Genomic DNA, 17,001 nt, shown 5'->3' with positions numbered 1-17,001 from the left:
TTCCAGGCTGTACCTGGGAATGAGGTGCATGCCAGAAATTATCCAAGTACTGCAGATATAGAGCACCGGTGCCCAGATAACTATCCAAAGAAATTACTGCCCTAACTTATCCAGATAGTTGTCTGGATCCCAGGTCTTAATATTGACTGTACCTACATAACTTCCAGTTCTACCCCTAGCAGATTTTCAGTGTCATCTAGAAAATTGAAGATGCTGAACCTGGGGGGAATTTAAGGAGACCGAAGGGAAATGTTGGACATGGATGGGGGAGGTGAGAAAAGGTACATGAAGGTCAAATGTGGAGGGGGGTATTATATAGGTACATGAGGACATAGGGAGGTGGAAGGAAGATATTGAACATGGAGAGTAAATGGGGAGAAATTGGACATGGGGAAAGATGGGAAGAGAGTGCAAATGCTGGATATGGGGAGAGATCAGGACAGTGAAAATGAACATGTAGGAGAGAAGATTCTGAATATGGGAGGATATATGGAGATTGAAGTAAGATATTGAATATGGAGCGGGGGTATATGAAGATGGAGGGGAAATACCGGACTTGGGGGATAGGGAGATGTTGAACACAGGGTCAAAGAAAACAGGGTCACATAGATGCAGGGGAGATGTTGGACACTGGGGAACATATGGATATAAGGAGATAGATTAGATGGGAGATGTTGGACATAGAGGGGAACACAGATGGAGGGGAAGTGTTGGACATGGGGCAGAGGAAAATGGACAGGAGAGGCAGGACATTGGGAAGGATAAGGAAAGAGTGCAGATTTGGGAGGTGGGACTTGAGAGACAGAGGAGATTCTGGATGGAGGCATAAGGAGATGGAGGGCAGATGCAGGAAAAAGGAGAGAACAAGAGAGATATATGGATGTTGGGCATGGAGGGATAGGAAAAGAAGGTAAAACATTGGACAGAGGAAGAGCGAGCAAAAGAGGGAAGGCACTAGATGAAGGAGAGTGAGGGAGAGAATTGCTGGATATGGGGGTGGGGAAAGTTACTGAAAGGAGAGAGATGAGGAATGGTGGCTAGGGTGAGAGAAAGAAATAGAAAGCTGTAGGTAGATGCAGTAAATTAGGGAGATTGAGAAGTAGATAATAAAGAAGAGGAGTGAAATCTTAATGGATAGAGAGAGAAAATTAAATGGAAGCAAGCTGAGAGGTAGAGATCAATATTCAGGATGGCTTTAGGACAGAAAGTGAGGAAGCTATGAGAGGAGAGAAGTATCAGATGGACTGGAGACCCTAAAATAAGTGTTTAAGAGAAGAGAGAGGAAAGCAGAAACCAGAGTCTGACACCAACATGATTAGAAAAATAAAAATGTCCAGACAACAAAAGGTAGAAAAAATATTTTTAATTTAGTGATTTGAATATGTTGAATTTTGGAATTTACATCTGCTAACTTTATATTTTGCACAGTGCTGGGGTAGTTGCATCTCCTTTTTCTATGGTGTACTGCATGTAGATGCTTCTTGGGAGCTCAGTTTAATTTTTGTGTATATATTTCTATTTTTAATTTATGTCAATTATTAAGTATTCTCTGAGGGTCTACCTATGTCTTGCATGTGCAACTGAGACCAGGTATTCTGTTAGCAATAGGATTCTATGTAGGGATATTTAGAAATCCAACTACTACTACTACTACTATTTAGCATTTCTATAGCGCTACAAAGCATACGCAGCGCTGCACAAACATAGAAGAAAGACAGTCCCTGCTCAAAGAGCTTACCCAGTATGTTTATTGAAGCTCCAGAGTAGGGGTGGACAATCTGTAGCCCATGGGCCGAATGTGGCATGTGAGACCATGGGAAACGTACACAGAAAATTGGCAAGTTTAAATACTGTATTTTGCAAATATTTTCAGAACAGCCACTCTAGCTGTTTGTTTATTGTTTAAATGTTTACTTATTTACTTATTTATTTATTATAGAAGGTCTATGGAGCTCTGCATTTTTGACCTGCTAGGGCTAGTACTGATATTCATGCAGCCCTCCATGTATAAAGGTTGCCTATCTCTGTTCTAGAGTCTTCTTTGAAATTATGCTGCTGACCCCTAGTGACATTCTCGGAGTATTACAGCCAGGGGATTCAAATGGAAATAAGGGCTTTTTTTCTTTTATAGTAACATAACATAGTAGATGACGGCAGATAAAGACCTGTACGGTCCATCCAGTCTGCCCAAAAGAGGAGTTTATGATGGAATACTTTATATGTATACCTGATCTTGATTTGTCCTTGCCATTTTCAGGGCATAGACTGTAGAAGTCTGCCTGGCACTGCCCTTTGTTCTAAATTTCTGAAGTTGTTGAAGCCCCTGAAATGTTCCACTCCAGTCCATCCAAATCTATTCAGCCACAATTAGGGCAGAGACCTTAGAAGTCTTGCTTAGCAATGGCTTTGCTTCCCAATTAGCGCTGTTGCTACCTAATCTCCGCTAAGGAGTGGATCCAAGTTTCTTTGGATCCACTCCTTCCAATCAGGACTCCTTTGTGTTTATCCCACGCATTTTTTATTTCGTTATGGTTTTCATCTCGACCACTTCCGTGGGAGGGCATTCCAGGTACCTACCACCTTCTCAGTAAAGAAATACTTCTTGACATTATTCCTGAGTCCACCCCCTTTCAACCTCAATTTATGTCCTTTAGTTCTACCACCTTCCCTTCTCTAGAAAATGTTTGTCTGCGAATTTATACCTTTCAAATATGTAAATGTCTATATCATATCACCCCAGTTTCTCCTTTCCTCCAGGGTATACACGTTCAGGTCAGCAAGTCTCTTCTTGTATGTCTTGCCTCGTAAACCCCATACCATTATTGTTGATTTTCTCTGAACTGCTTCAAGTCTTTCTCCATCCTTAGCAAGATATGGCCTCTAAAACTGGACACAATACTCCAAGTGGGGCCTCACCAGCGACTTGTACGTGGGCATCAAAACCTCCATTCTTCTGCGGGTTATACCTCTCTCCTTACACCCTAGCATCCTTCTGGCCACAACTAGCACCTTGTCACATTGTTTTGTCACCTTGAAATCCTCAGACATCATCAAACCCAAGCAATTCTATAAGTGGGCACCACCACTTAGGCACCCAATGCCCAGATTCTGTTATATAATACCAGTGTGACCCAGTATTGGAGCACTATACATTTATGTACCTGCAGTTCCACTAGTCACACAACTGACATAACTGTGAATGTGTAAATGCAGAAGGGACATGCATAACTTATGTTCTGCCCACTCTCCTCTTGTGTGTACGAACCCTTACATATGCCACTTATGCAGGTTTTACAGAATAGTGCTTATGTGCCATGCTGGCATTTTTATGGGTAAGTGTGCACTCACACATGTAATTGCTAGTATTCTGCAGATAAATGTGGGCACATAGTTATAGAATTGCACTTAATGTGGGAAGGAGGAGTCAACTTTTGGATGCAGCTCACACCCCTTCAGTAGTAACCCCAGGTGAGTTATATTCAGGTACAGTAGTTATTTCCCTGTCCCCAGAATGGACATGAAGCAATGGAAGGTTAAGAGACTTGCCCAAGATCACAAGGATCTTCCTTGGATCTCAGCTCACTCTTTACACCCTTAGGCTACTCCTAATTACTTGGCATTATAGTCAGCAATAGAAATAACATGTGACCCACTGTGCGAAGGTTCCAAAAGTGGGGCATGTGACTTACTTATGCTACAAGATAGAGGGATATCAACTGCATAATCCTGCCAAATTTCAGCCTCAGGTATGGAGTAATTGTCTTTAAAAAATGAGAAATATCTAACAATAAAAAAGTAATTAACCCCAGAAATCACACACCCCACTTTAGGTCTCTGCAAAGTTGTAAAAAAAAAAAAAAGTTGCATAGTTCCATTCTACAGACCCAAAGAACACAAAACTTTCAAACATGAAAGTTGCCCCTCCAAAGTTATAGCTTTTATCTCTGTAACCCCACTTTTATAACCTTTTCGCACAACAGGTCACATATTTATAACTATACTAATATTGACAGTAACATCAAATAGAAGGACAAACTTATGGTACTTACTCCTGTTATGTAACGGGGCCTGTACTGAACAGCTCCAAACAAGCCAAGTATCACTATGATAATGTGTACAAAGTTTGCCAAGATTGGTGCCCACTGGTAACCAAGGAAGTCAAAGATTTGCCTCTCCAGTGCACAAGCCTAGGATAGAAATTAAATGCAAAAGAATTAGAGAACTTCACAAGAAAGAAATGTTTTCAAGAGAACAAATTGGAAAGCAATATAAACTAATGAATCATTGCAAGTTAGGGATATGGGGAGTGCAAAAGTTGTTTTGTTTGATTTCACATTGTTGAGCTATTTTCTTCATTTTGGACTTTTTTTTTGTTTCAAAGTCAACTTAATAAAAATTTGAACTTACTAATGTATGCAAATGGACTTAAGAAGCATCAAATCAAATTAACGCATGCAAAATTTTTAAGATGCGTTCATGAATCAAATATGTGCTAATCAATGAACTTTTGTAGAACAGTGAGTGTTAGAAGGTCTTAGGGGTATGTTTACTAAGGTGCGTTAGCGTTTATGTGCCTGTAAAGTTAAGGTGCATTAAACGCTAATGTTCCTATACATTTCTATGGGTACGTTAGCGTTTAACGTGCGTAAACCGTTTATGTGCATTAAAAACACTAACGTACGTATTGCACACCTTAGTAAACATAGAGGGGCATTTTCGATAGAACGTCTAAATCAAAATTTGGACGTTTTACACAAAACGTCCAAATTCTGAACAGGAAAGAAGGTCATTTTTTAAAAAAGATAGATGTTTATCTTTTGTGTTTGAAAAGATGTTTATCTTTTGTGAATTGATCATTTTTGTTTTTCAGCCATTTTCGAAAAAAAAACAAAAAAACATCCAAGTGCAAAACGTCCAAACTCAAGCCACTGTGACGTAGGAGAAGCCAGCATTTTTAGTAGACTGGTTCCCCTGACATCCCAGGACAGCAATAGGGCACCCTAGGGAGCACTGCAGTGGACTTCATAAATTGCTCCCAGGTACACATCTGACCATTGTTCTCTTACCTTGTGTGCTGACCCCCCCCCCCAAAAAAAAAAACCTACCACCCCCAACTGTACACCACTATCATAGCCCTTATGCGTGAAGGGGCACCTATATGTGGGTACAGTGGGTTTCTGGTGAGTTCTGAAGGGCTCACAGTTTCCTCCAAATGTGTAACAGGTAGGGGGAGGTAGGAGCCTGGGTCCACCTGTCTGAAGTGCACTGTACTTACTACTAAACTACCCCAGGGATCTGCATGCTCCTGTAATGGGCCTGAGTATGACATCTGATGCTGGCATAGAGGCTGGCAAGTAATGCTCTTAATCACAATTTTGGGGGGTGAGAGGGGGTTAGTGACCACAGGGGGAGTAAGGGGAGGTAATTCCTGATTCCCTCCAGTGGTCATCTGGTCATTTGGGGCACCTGTTTGTACCTTATTCGTAATAAAAACAGGTCTAGCTCAAAATGTCTACGTTCTAGTCCTGGATGTTTTTGTTTTGTTCCATTATGGCTGAAAGACGTCTAAGTCTTAGGAACGCCCAAGTCCCACCTTGAACACACCCCTGGCATGCCCCCTTGAGATCTAGACATCCTTCTGACGGACTTCAGAGAAGAACGTCTAAAAAGAGGTTTTGAAAATACTGATTTGGACGTTTCTTTGAGATAAACGTCCTAATGCAGACTTATGTCACTTTGGACGTTTTTCTCTTTTGAAAATGAGCTCAATAGGCTTTTAATCCATCAAATCTGACAATTTAAGAGTTACCTTTAATATGCGATGGACTTGATATTAAAAAACAAAACAAAAGAAAACCTGAGAACCTAAATTTATGCTAATAAATTAGGCTCCTAAATTTGTGCCCTATTTTCAGCCAAACTTAGGATTCCTTTTACCAAGCTGCGGCAAAAGGGGCCTGGTGCTTGTGTCAGTGCGCTGAGGTCCCCTTTTACCGCAGCTGGGAAATGACTGGGCGGCAAGTAAAGCACTTGCCGTGTGGCTATTTTGGGGGACAGCCCTTACCGCCACCCACTGAGGTGGCGGTAAGGGCTCCTGCATTAACCCGGCGGTAACTAGGCAGCATGCAGCACTGCCCGATTACCACCAAGTACACTCTGGCACTACAAAAATAAATACATTTTTGTAGCACCGGAAATGACTGCGCACTAGGGGTAGGAAGTACCGCAGGGCTGCCGTGTGTGGTAACCGATCACCTGCCATGCGGTCAATTCCAGGGGGAGTTATTACTGCCACCCATTTAGGAGGCATAAGGGCTCCCATTCTAACTGGCAGTAACTGGGCAGTGTGCTGCACAACCTGATTACCGCCAGCGCTAACCCCCCCCCCCCCCCCCCACACACACACACATAAATTCTGATGATCTAAAAATGGTGCATGGTAGTGCCAGATCGCAGTACGGCAAAGCCATAGTGGGCTTGCCGCGCTTTAGTAAAAGGGCCCCTTACGGCACCTAAATTTTCAACTGAAATTCATCTTAATTTAGGTGCTTAAAAGTTATGCTTATAAATTTAGGCCAGCCATTGGTTTGCCTAGATTTGTAATCCTAATTTATGAGCCTAGTGTTGAAAATCAGTGCTAAATCCACTGCAGCTGTCACCCACGTTTTATACTACTAAATATTATGAGCCCAATTAAAGAGCATAACTCTCAAAGTTAGAATATTGAGCCTGATATATGTACTCTGCAGAAAAATACATTAGAGAGCACCTAGTACATCACAATAGTCCACATTACTTTTTCCTGTCACTTCCTGTCCCCTTCCCTTTCCTCATCTCCATGGCCAGAAACTTGTGACCAGCCCAGGAACCAATGGCAGTGGTGGCGGAAGGAACAGTCTGTTTAGATGTGCTAGGCTGTCAGCTCATCTTCTAAGCCCCACCCCCTGTTAGCTTACACATGGGAGGCAACCAAACTTAGGGGCCCTTTTCCTAAGCCGCGTAGCGCCCAACGTGCGTCAATTTGGAGTTACCGCCCAACTACCCCGTGACCCTTGCAGTAATTTCATTTTTGACACACATCCACTACATGGTCCGGAAAATAATTTTTCTTTTTTGGCGCGTGGCAGAAACCGGACTGTAATCGTCATTCTACACATGTAAACGATTACCGCATGGTTAACACGCAAGACCTTACCGCTAAGTCAATGGCTGGCGGTAAGTTCTTAGAACCAAAATGGACGCGCGCCAATTTTTATTTTGCCGCACGTCCAGTTTTGTCAAAAACTTTTAAAAAGGCCTTTTTAAAGGCACACTGATTAAAACAGATCTGTGCTAGCCGAAAACATGCACCTACATGCACCTACATGCGCAGCCCGTTTTTCGGCGCACCTTAGTAAAAGGGCCCCTTATATTCTAAATGCAGTAACACACATCGGAGCAAGAATTGGTTACAAAGGAAAGAACTCTACTTAATCCTCACGTATATTAAAGCTAGATGCCTAATGTAGGCCAAGTATGCATTTTTGATTATGTTGCCCTAATATGCATGCATATTAGCATTACCATTAAAGAACCAGTGGCAATGCTAATGCTAATATGCGTAAAAGAAGAGCATATTAATTGCAGTTAGCGTGTGGGTGTTACATAATACTGGAGTGAATTTGCCAGGGAAATTAACAATAATATCCATTGGCACATAGACCTCTCTATGTATTCGTTTCTGATTATATATTAAAGTGTAATGATATTCATGATATCATCAAAAGAAAATCAGGTTTAGTTTTATAAATGCCTCAGTGAATAGGTGTCTAGAAGTGGAAGAGAGGAAAAGAGAAGGAATTGGGTAGTAGAATTTAAATGAGCGTAATGGAGAGATAAGATTATAATAAACAGTAAGATATCATGATGTATCCTTCGCTCTGTGTCCACTACTGTGTAGTGCGCTTTCTTCTAGTCAATAGACATTTTTTCCTAACATAAAACTATCAGGGCTGTCAACCCTTGGGTAGACTAGGCAATTGCCTAGGAGAGCTGCTTCTGGAGGGCAACAAAGAGCAGCTGCAGCTGAAGCAAAATGATAGGTTCTGATAGCCACACAAACTCAAAGAACAATCAGTTCATAATTTTATGTGTTGATACAGGATAATTTTAGGAGTGCTGGTTAGGTTTAATAATCTAAGAAGCCCTTTTAGTAAGCTAATATACACTTAACACAGGAAAACAGCCTAATGCAGGACCTGCTAAAGCAAGCTAGATTACTTTTGCCATCTGCACATTCTAGGCTCATGCTGGCCGATATTTAGTGGTGGTTGTCAGGGCCAGCAAGAGACAATGCCAGGCCTACAATGTTTGGGGCTCACCGCCACTCCCCACCCCAGTCCTCCACTTGCCTTGAGTCATTGAATGGCAGGCAGCAATGACTGAGAGAGAGAGAGAGAGAGAGAGACTGCTCTGTTGGCTATAGGTCCATCTCTGTGCCGCATCCTGCCTATGTGGAAACAGGAAGTTACTTCACAGGAGGCATCCTACAGCAGGAAGAAGGACCTGTGACTGGCAGAGCAGTCTCTCTTGATCACTGCTGCCTGCCATTCATTGACTCCAGACAAGTAGAGGATGGAGGATGGGGGGGGGTGGGGCTGGAAGGGAGAGAAAGATACTGGATCTCACCTGGGCTGCTGGCCCCAGGCCGCCCTTGGAACCTGGGCCTGAGGGAATCTTGCCTCCCTACCACCCTGGCAGTGGTCATCATTTTTTTTAAACGCTAAATGTTGCCAGCTAGATTAGCTCCCAGTATTCAGTGTTGGGCTATGTCTGGGCACTGGCACTAAATATCAAGGGCTAAATTTGGTGGGGATGGCCACTGAAGCCTCTGTGGGTCCTGGCAGATATTTATCTGGGGCCCACATAAGACAGTTATGTAGGCCCCAGATGATTGTCGACCAGGACCAACATAGCTATATTTTAAATCCTGATCCCCCTTCTAGCCTTCAGATTGCTGCTGCAACCTTTCATGGCAGTTTGCGGTACTTGGATACTACCACGAGGTGCCACGAGAGATCACAGCAGCCATTTACAGAGGCCAGCCACAAGGAATCCCCCACCCCCAATGCCCCCACTAAGACCACCAGGTATACAGGTAGGCCCAGGAGGGCCTACCTAGACCTCGTGGGGGTTGGGGATCTCAAGGGGACAGGAAGGAGGGGGATTGGGGCTTCTTTAATGTTAAAAAATAGTTATGTGGGTGCTGGCTGATAACCAGTTCTGGCACTCACATAGGCAGGTGGTTGGGATTAGGACAGCTTTTGAGCTGTCTTAAATTTTCCCACATAGCTATGCAGGTGCCAGCACTAAATATCACCAGCACCCGTATAACTGCCGGCTCTTCCCAACTCCTCCTCCTGCACCAGCCTCGACTTTCCCGATTTTTTTTTTTTACAAATGGTCAGAGGCGATATTCAGTGGCACTGCATAGTTTAGTAAAAAGTCAATTTCTGATGGATCCTCTTATACACACTTTTCAAGAAGGTGTAATTCACAGATGTTGTGTTCTGGTTTTTAGTTATTGTAATCCGCTTGGAACTGAGCAGGTTTTACGGAATATGAATTGAAGTGTAATGTAATGTAAATGATATTGAGAAATTAGAGAAGAGAAAGGTAGGATTTTTGAAATATAATTTATCTAAAAAGAAAATTAAGCACTAAGAACTGCAGAGAAAAGATGATGTAAAACCAGCAAATATAGGTGGGGATTACTGTGATACTAGACAGACTATATTAAAGAAATTAAAAGGCAATTTAGGAGCCCTTTTTCTAAGTCGCATAGGCGCCTACGTGCGCCCAATGTGCGCCAAATTGGAGTTACCGCGTAGCCCTTGCGGTAATTTTAATTTTGGTGTGTGTCTGAAATCTGTTTTTTATTTTCTGATGCGCGGCAGCTATGCGTGTTAAATGCCATTTGACGCGCATAGACCATTACCGCCCAGTTACCGTGTGAGACCTTATCACTAGGTCAATGGCTTGTGGTAAAGTCTCAGACCCAAAATGGACGAACGACAATTTTCATTTTGCTGCACCTCCATTTTTGGCAAAAATTTTAAAAAGGCATTTTTTGTAGGTGCACTGAAAAATAATTCTGCGCGCACCCAAAACACGCGTCTACAGTACTGCAGGCCATTTTTCAGCGCACCTTAGTAAAAGGACCCCTTAATAATGAAGAAGTCTAGCTTCCATTGTGAAAGATCTCTTTATATTTTTTGTAAGTGTTTGTGATCATGGTGTTATATTCATTAATTTGGGAATATTTCTGACAGGCGGGTTTAATTTTACCTTGTGTACAAGACAAATTGTTGTTTATGGAACATGATGATCCAAGGAGATGATGTTGAACAAGCTATTTTAAAATATTAATGCCAGAATGAATTGACAAAAGCATTCCTCTTTAAAAAAAAAAAAAGGAAAGATAAATGTTTGACATGTCAATCATGCTACAGGAGTAGGAATTTTCCCTGTAAAATGGCAGCGGTGGGGTCCTTTTACAAAGGCACGTTGAAAATGGCTTGTGGTAGTGTAGGCGCGTGTTTTGGGTGTGCGCTGATCCATTTTTCAGCGCACTTGTAAAAAAGGCCTTTTTAAATTTTTTGCCGAAAATGGACATGCGGCAAAATCAAAATTGCTGCGCGTCCATCTTGGGTCTGAGACCTTACCGCCAGCCATTGACCTAGCAGTAAAGACTCACGCAGTAACTGGGCGGTAATGACCTACGCTCGCCAAATGCCACTTGGTGCGTGTCCGTTCCGCACGTCCGAAAATAAAAAATATTTTTCAGACATGCATATCAGATGTGCACCAAAAATAAAATTACCACAAGATCCACACGGTAGCCGTGCGGTAACTCCATTTTGGCATGCGTTGGGCACGCATAGACACTTACGTGGCTTAGTAAAAGGGCCCCACGGTGAGGAGATAATCTTATGCTGACTCTTTGATGCTTATTGACACACCAGTGATAAGTATAACTTTGTTCAAAGTATATTTTCTATTTGCATAATGATGTAGGCATGGAACTGCTCTTTCATTTTTTGCTTTAAGGGCCCGATATTTAAAGGATTAATGCTCCTAACTTTGAGAGTTATGCTCCTAAATTAGCCTCTTTGAAAATTTCCTACTTATTTATATTTAGCTCACACTTTTTTAGCTCACTTATATTTAGCTCAAGGTGAGTTACATTCAGTACACTAAAGGGCTCTTTTACTAAACTACATTGAGTGCTAGCACATGTTTAATCAGGGCTTTTTTGAGGGGGTACTGACTATGGCACCTTTTCCATTCTCTGCTAAAATTGACCCATGAACTCCAAGCTTTAACGAAAGAGCTCAGGCTCTACACAACAATTCTGCCTTGTCATAGATTCGGTGACTGGCTGCAGGAGGCCTGGCTATTGTGGGTGGGTTCCTCAGTGATCACCCCCACCCTTGAAGGGTGGCCTGGAATTTGAGTACCGGCACCTTTTTTGCTAGAAAAGATGCGCTGTGTTTAATGCAGGGAAAATGGCCTATTGCATTAGTTTTGCCATTTGCACATATTAACCAAACAGTTATTTATTTATTATTTTTTTTCCCAAGCGATTTTATTAATTTTCCATATAGCATGGTTAACAATACAAAAGTTATACAGAAATGATTTATTTTTGGGCAGGGGGGGGGGGGGGCATGTCAGGGGCAGAGAATGGACCTGGAAGTGCTATTCAGCTTGAGTGATGACATTAGAGCATGCTAACTGAGGGGCTCGTTTACTAAGGTGCGCTGAAAAATGGCCTGTGCTGGTGTAGATGCGTTTATTGGATGCACGCAGGTCCATTTTTCAGCACGCCTACAAAAGAGGCCTTTTTTTGCCAAAAATGGACGTGTGGCAAAATTAAAATCAGCACGCGTCCATTTTGGGCCTGAGACCTTACCGCCACCCATTGACTTAGCAGTAAGATCTCATGCGTTAACCGGGCAGTAATTATCGGTACACTGCCGATTACCACCCAGTTAGCGCCATGTGGTAGAAAATAGAAATTATTTTCTGCCGCGCGTTTTGGATACGCGTAGAAATTAGAATTACTGACCAGGACATGCGGTAGCCGGGCGGTAGTTCTAATTTCATGCATGTTGTACGCTCTTAGGTGCCTATGCCAGGGGCGTATCTGCTATGGGGCCACAGGGGCCTGGACCCATAGATTTGCCCCTGGACCCCCCTACCGACGAACCTCTCAACCCCTCCCTCCTCCCGCCGTTTCTGTGAGTCTGATGTCCTGCACGTTGTAGTGCGTGCAGGACGTCAGAAACCAAACCCAAACGAAGGAAGGAAGGAGACTTCGGCTGGCGGGGGTTGGGGTCCCCCACCAGCAAAGGAAGGTGAGGCGTGACGGCGGGAGGGGGGGGTTCAAAGTAGTTGGAGCCAGGTGGTGGTGTTATCGTCGGGTGGGCGGGTGGTGGTGTCGTCATCATCTTCGGCGAGAGGGGGGGTTTAAAGTAGTTGGAGGTGGTGTTGGCGGGCGGGGGTGGTGGTGGTGGTGTCGTCGTCGTCATCTTCAGCAGGGGGGGGGGGCTCAGCGGCACCGGGGGGGGGGGGGCTAAAATATGCCCCCCACCTCGGCTCTGGCTCCCCTACTGTTGAAGTTCAGATATGCCCCTGGCCTACGCGTCTTAGTGAAAAGGCTCCTGAATAATGCTATCTTAATGCAGGAGTCCTTGGCACCTCCTAAAGGTGGTAAGGGCTCCCGTGTTAATTTTTCCAGTGACTGCACACTAATGCTCGCTACTAATAGGAGTGGTGGTGGTGGACTTTGGTCCTGGGGAACTGAGGAACTGAGTTTGATTCCCACTTCAGGCACAGGCAGCTCCTTGTGACTCTGGGCAAGTCACTTAACCCTCCATTGCCCCATGTAAGCCGCATTGAGCCTGCCATGAGTGGGAAAGCGCGGGGTACAAATGTAACAAAAAAAATGATACAGATGTTACGATCTTTGTTGTTACTTTCACAATTATACCACTAAAGTAGTGTACCTAGATAACTGACATCGCTCTACGGAGCCTCCCCGTTTCACTGTCGTGCTGCCTGTCTAAACCGCTGTGCTGCTCAGTGCGCTGCCCTCTATTGTTAAAGCGCTTTTCCCTCCATTCACCAGCGCTGCATTGAACAGCACAGCCGTATAGATAGGCAGCTCCTGAAGAAGCACGATGGCGAAGAGAAGCTCTGTAGAGCAATGTCTAACAGTTAAGTTGCTGTTTTATACCAATAATTTTGGTTGACTGCTAGATGATGGTGTGCTAGCTGCAATAATTTATAACATTTCACAATTAAATTAAATTAAAAAATATACAAAAACTAAATCATTTAACGGAGAGTAGGGGAGGTTTTTATGACTAATGATGGCAATATTCAGTTTACCCTAAGTATAACTAAGGGGAGACGACTGTGCTTCTGAAGTCTTTTTCTCCTCCTCAATGAGAATTATCTAGGTACACTACATTTGTGGCATAATTGTGAAAGTAACAACAAAGCGTATAACATGAACTATAAGCTAATTTCCTAGAGGGGCTATGGATAACTTGACACTACCTCTACTTCAGGAAGCAGGTGAAAGCTTGAAGTCCTCATCTGTTTTATGATCTCTGGTCCCGGTACCTGGCCTGGGGAGCTTAGCCAATGGCCCTGACTGAGGGTCAAGCCAGGGGTTACAGGGAGAGGGTGAGGGAGAAATGCAGGACCTGTGGTGGGCAGGGTGGGAGAGGAGAAGAAATGGGGGAGATATGGGACTTGGGGCTAAATTTACCAAAGGTCCCCTTTATGTAGTAGCCTGGGCAGCTGCCCCCTTTGCCCATCAGTAAAAGTGACCCTGGATTTCTGATTTTCACCAACATTGTGGTGCCAGGAAACACAAGAATTAAAGGCAAAGAAGTGGAAAATGTTTTAAAAAGTATTGAGAGCTGACAATAGAAATGGCAGGACTCTCGAACAAGCCATGTTGAGTTATCCCTATTGTTGTAAGAACCTTAGGTAGCATTACACCAAGGCCACACAAATTTGTACAGAATCTTGAAATGTCAGTGGACTTACAGGAAATAGTTTTGCTTAGTTTAAGCTACATTTTACCAAAAATACCAAAAAGGTATCATCTTATTTCCTTTCTATGTTTTGCGTTATTTATATTTATTACCTTTAAAAGTGGAATAACACAGCTGCCAAACCACTTTACTAAAGTTACATAGCTTATTCCTAAGGGGCCCTTTTACTAAGCAGTGCTATAGCCTGAGCCTTTTTCAGCGAGGGATTTCCTGTGCGCTGAGGCTACTTTTAATGTGGCTGTAAAATGGCTACATTTTCTTTTTTTCTATTAATGCCCATGTGCTAATTTCCCAATTAGCGTGTCGCTATTAGCTCGTGAGCCCTTACCACCACCTATTTACCAGGCATGCCTACGTTCCACCTCCAAACATGCCCCCCACACAAAATAATGCATATTTTTTTAGCGTGGTATTGGCGTGTGCCGATCCCAGAACTACCACGGGGCATCTGAGCACGTCCCATGGTAGTGCCTTTTTAGCACTTTATAAAAGGGTCCCTAAGCTTTTGGATGAAGCTGAAATTCTCCAGAGATACCAGACAAATCTTTGTGTTATGTGCCCATCTACAGTAATTATTAATCATGGAGTTAAATACACGTTCTATTATCCAGAAAAAAAAACAAAATTGGTTGGCTACTATTTTTTTTAATTGGGATTTATTAACCACCTTTATGAAGAGATTCACCCAAGGCGGTGTACAGTACGTACAGTTTAACATCAAACTAACAAATTTGTTAACAGCATAGCAATAGTAAAATGTACAGGCATAAAATTAAACACAATGAAAGAGGGAAACTTGAAAACCACAAATTGAAACCTAATAATAAGACTATCATGCAGCGGGATGAAAAACATACACATTTAACAGCACTGAAATTCAAATAACAGAGATATAAGCACAATAGCTGCTACTCAATTACCTCCCCTTGTTCCTTCTCACCCTGTACTTCCCTCGCCCTTAATTGTCTTGTCTGTCTGTATTATTTTTAGATTGTAAGCTCTATTGAGCAGGGACTGTCTCTCTATGTCAGGTGTTCAGCGCTGCGTGCGTCTGGTAGCGCTATACAAATGTTAATAATAATAATAATAGTGATGGAATATCTAATAAGCACACAGTTAGACCATTCAAATTATATATATGTTCCAATATACAGAAGAATTCCTATTACCCATTTTTTTAAACTTTTCTTTTATCCAGTATTGCCATTATATGGAATAAACATGGTGCTGTAATGTAATGAGATATCCCTTTATTTAACTGTAACATGTCTGCATGCTCAGGAGTGCACATACTTGCACTCATATGACAATTAAATATAAAAGTATGTGATAAGTAAAAATCATGACAAATATTTCATAATTTATGCACATGATACGGAATGGTAATTCTGGTTTTCATTAGACCCTCTCCCTCTAAGCTATAATGGTATTCGTGATCTCCAAGTTAATAAAATCACTAGTTTACTTTTACACAATTATAGGGCAATTAAAGCTGCTTTTTCAGGCATAGCCATAATGGCTCACAGACTTAAATTGGCACACTGGCATTTCTAAAGTGGGCTAAGCAGAAGTCATAGTTCACTTAATAATGAAAGGAAGAATGTCAATTTCATAAGAATCTAAAATGTGCTATATCAGGTCCATCAGGATCAGCATTCTGTCTCCAACAGTGGTCAATGGAGTTCACAAGCTCCCAGCAAGATCCCGTGGAGCAGATACATTCCTTACTGTTCACACCGGGAGAAAACTGACAGCTTTTCCCAGACTACAGGACTAAGAATTTTCTTTTGGACTCTTCCTCCGAAACGTGTCTAAATTCATTTTAAACTCGAATATTCTAACTGCCCTTACTACTGTAATCTTACAGCAGTTTATGCTGAGTAAAAAAAAAAATTCTCTCTCTGTTTTAAATGTACTACTTATTAGGTTCATACTTTGTCCACTCGTCTTTGTACCACTTCAGAAAGTAAACAGCTGCTCTCTATTTTCCCTTTCCACCCCCTCATGATTTTATAGAACTCTATCATATCTTATCTCTGCCATTTCTTTGCCAGGTTTAAGGGGCCCTTTTACTAAGCTGCAGCAAAAAGTAGTTTAACGCACTCTTGCGTGGGTTTTTCCCCTCACATTACAGCCATTTTTTTTGCCTTGTGCTAATGCACGGCCATTGAGAAAAATTACCACATTGTAGCAGTAGCGTAGCCAGAGTTTAATTTTTAGATGGGCCTGGAGGTGGACTGGGTGGGCACAGGCCTTGCATTTCCTCTCTACCCACTAACACCCCCCCCACCTGCCTGCTGCCGCCGCCACCGCATTTCCTCTACACCCGCTACCCCCCCCCCCCCACGACAGCCCCCTGCACATGGTCAGTTCTGGTCATTTTTACTGACCTGAAGGACATCAGACTCGGAAACTAAATGAAGGAAGAAGACTTCGGCTGGCGGCGGTTGGGTCCCCCGCCATCAAAGGTAGGTGACGGCAACGGTGGGCGGGGGGTCGAGAGGGTCAGCGGCGGGGGGGGGGGTCAAAGTTGTTGATGGTGGTGCTGGCAGGGGCGGGGGGTGTCGGCAATGGCGGGGGGGGGGTGCTGGCAATGGCGGCAGAGGGGGTCGGCAGTGCCGGGGGGGGGGGCTAAAATGTGCCCTCTCACCTCGGGCTCTGGAACCCCCTCCCGCCGAAGTCTGGCTACGCCCCTGCCATATACAGAACACAGACCTACAAAATCTGCCTAGTTCTTCACAGCCAGAGTCACCGTCTAAGAATCACTCACACATCCACACACATGCAGCCATTTAAGGTTTTCTTTATACCATCCATTTTCTAATTAGAGATCCTCTATGTTCATCCCATGCCTTTTTGAATTCCGTCACCGTTCTTGTCTCTACCACCT

General features: G+C 43.2%; 1 protein-coding gene across 1 annotated transcript in view; it reads right to left on the bottom strand.

Annotated features, from left to right (window-relative positions):
- NKAIN2 (sodium/potassium transporting ATPase interacting 2) overlaps positions 1–17,001 on the bottom strand; it is a 716,137-nt gene that overhangs the window by 648,057 nt on the left and 51,079 nt on the right. Inside the window, exon 2 of the mRNA XM_030195117.1 lies at positions 4,050–4,187. Within this exon, the coding sequence (XP_030050977.1) occupies positions 4,050–4,187 (138 nt within the window). The remainder of the gene's footprint in view (positions 1–4,049; positions 4,188–17,001) is intronic.

This window comes from Microcaecilia unicolor, chromosome 3 (genome assembly GCF_901765095.1).
Source record: "Microcaecilia unicolor chromosome 3, aMicUni1.1, whole genome shotgun sequence".
NCBI lineage: Eukaryota > Metazoa > Chordata > Amphibia > Gymnophiona > Siphonopidae > Microcaecilia > Microcaecilia unicolor.
Note: the sequence above shows the minus strand (reverse complement) of the source record. Positions and strands in the feature narration are given on the sequence as shown.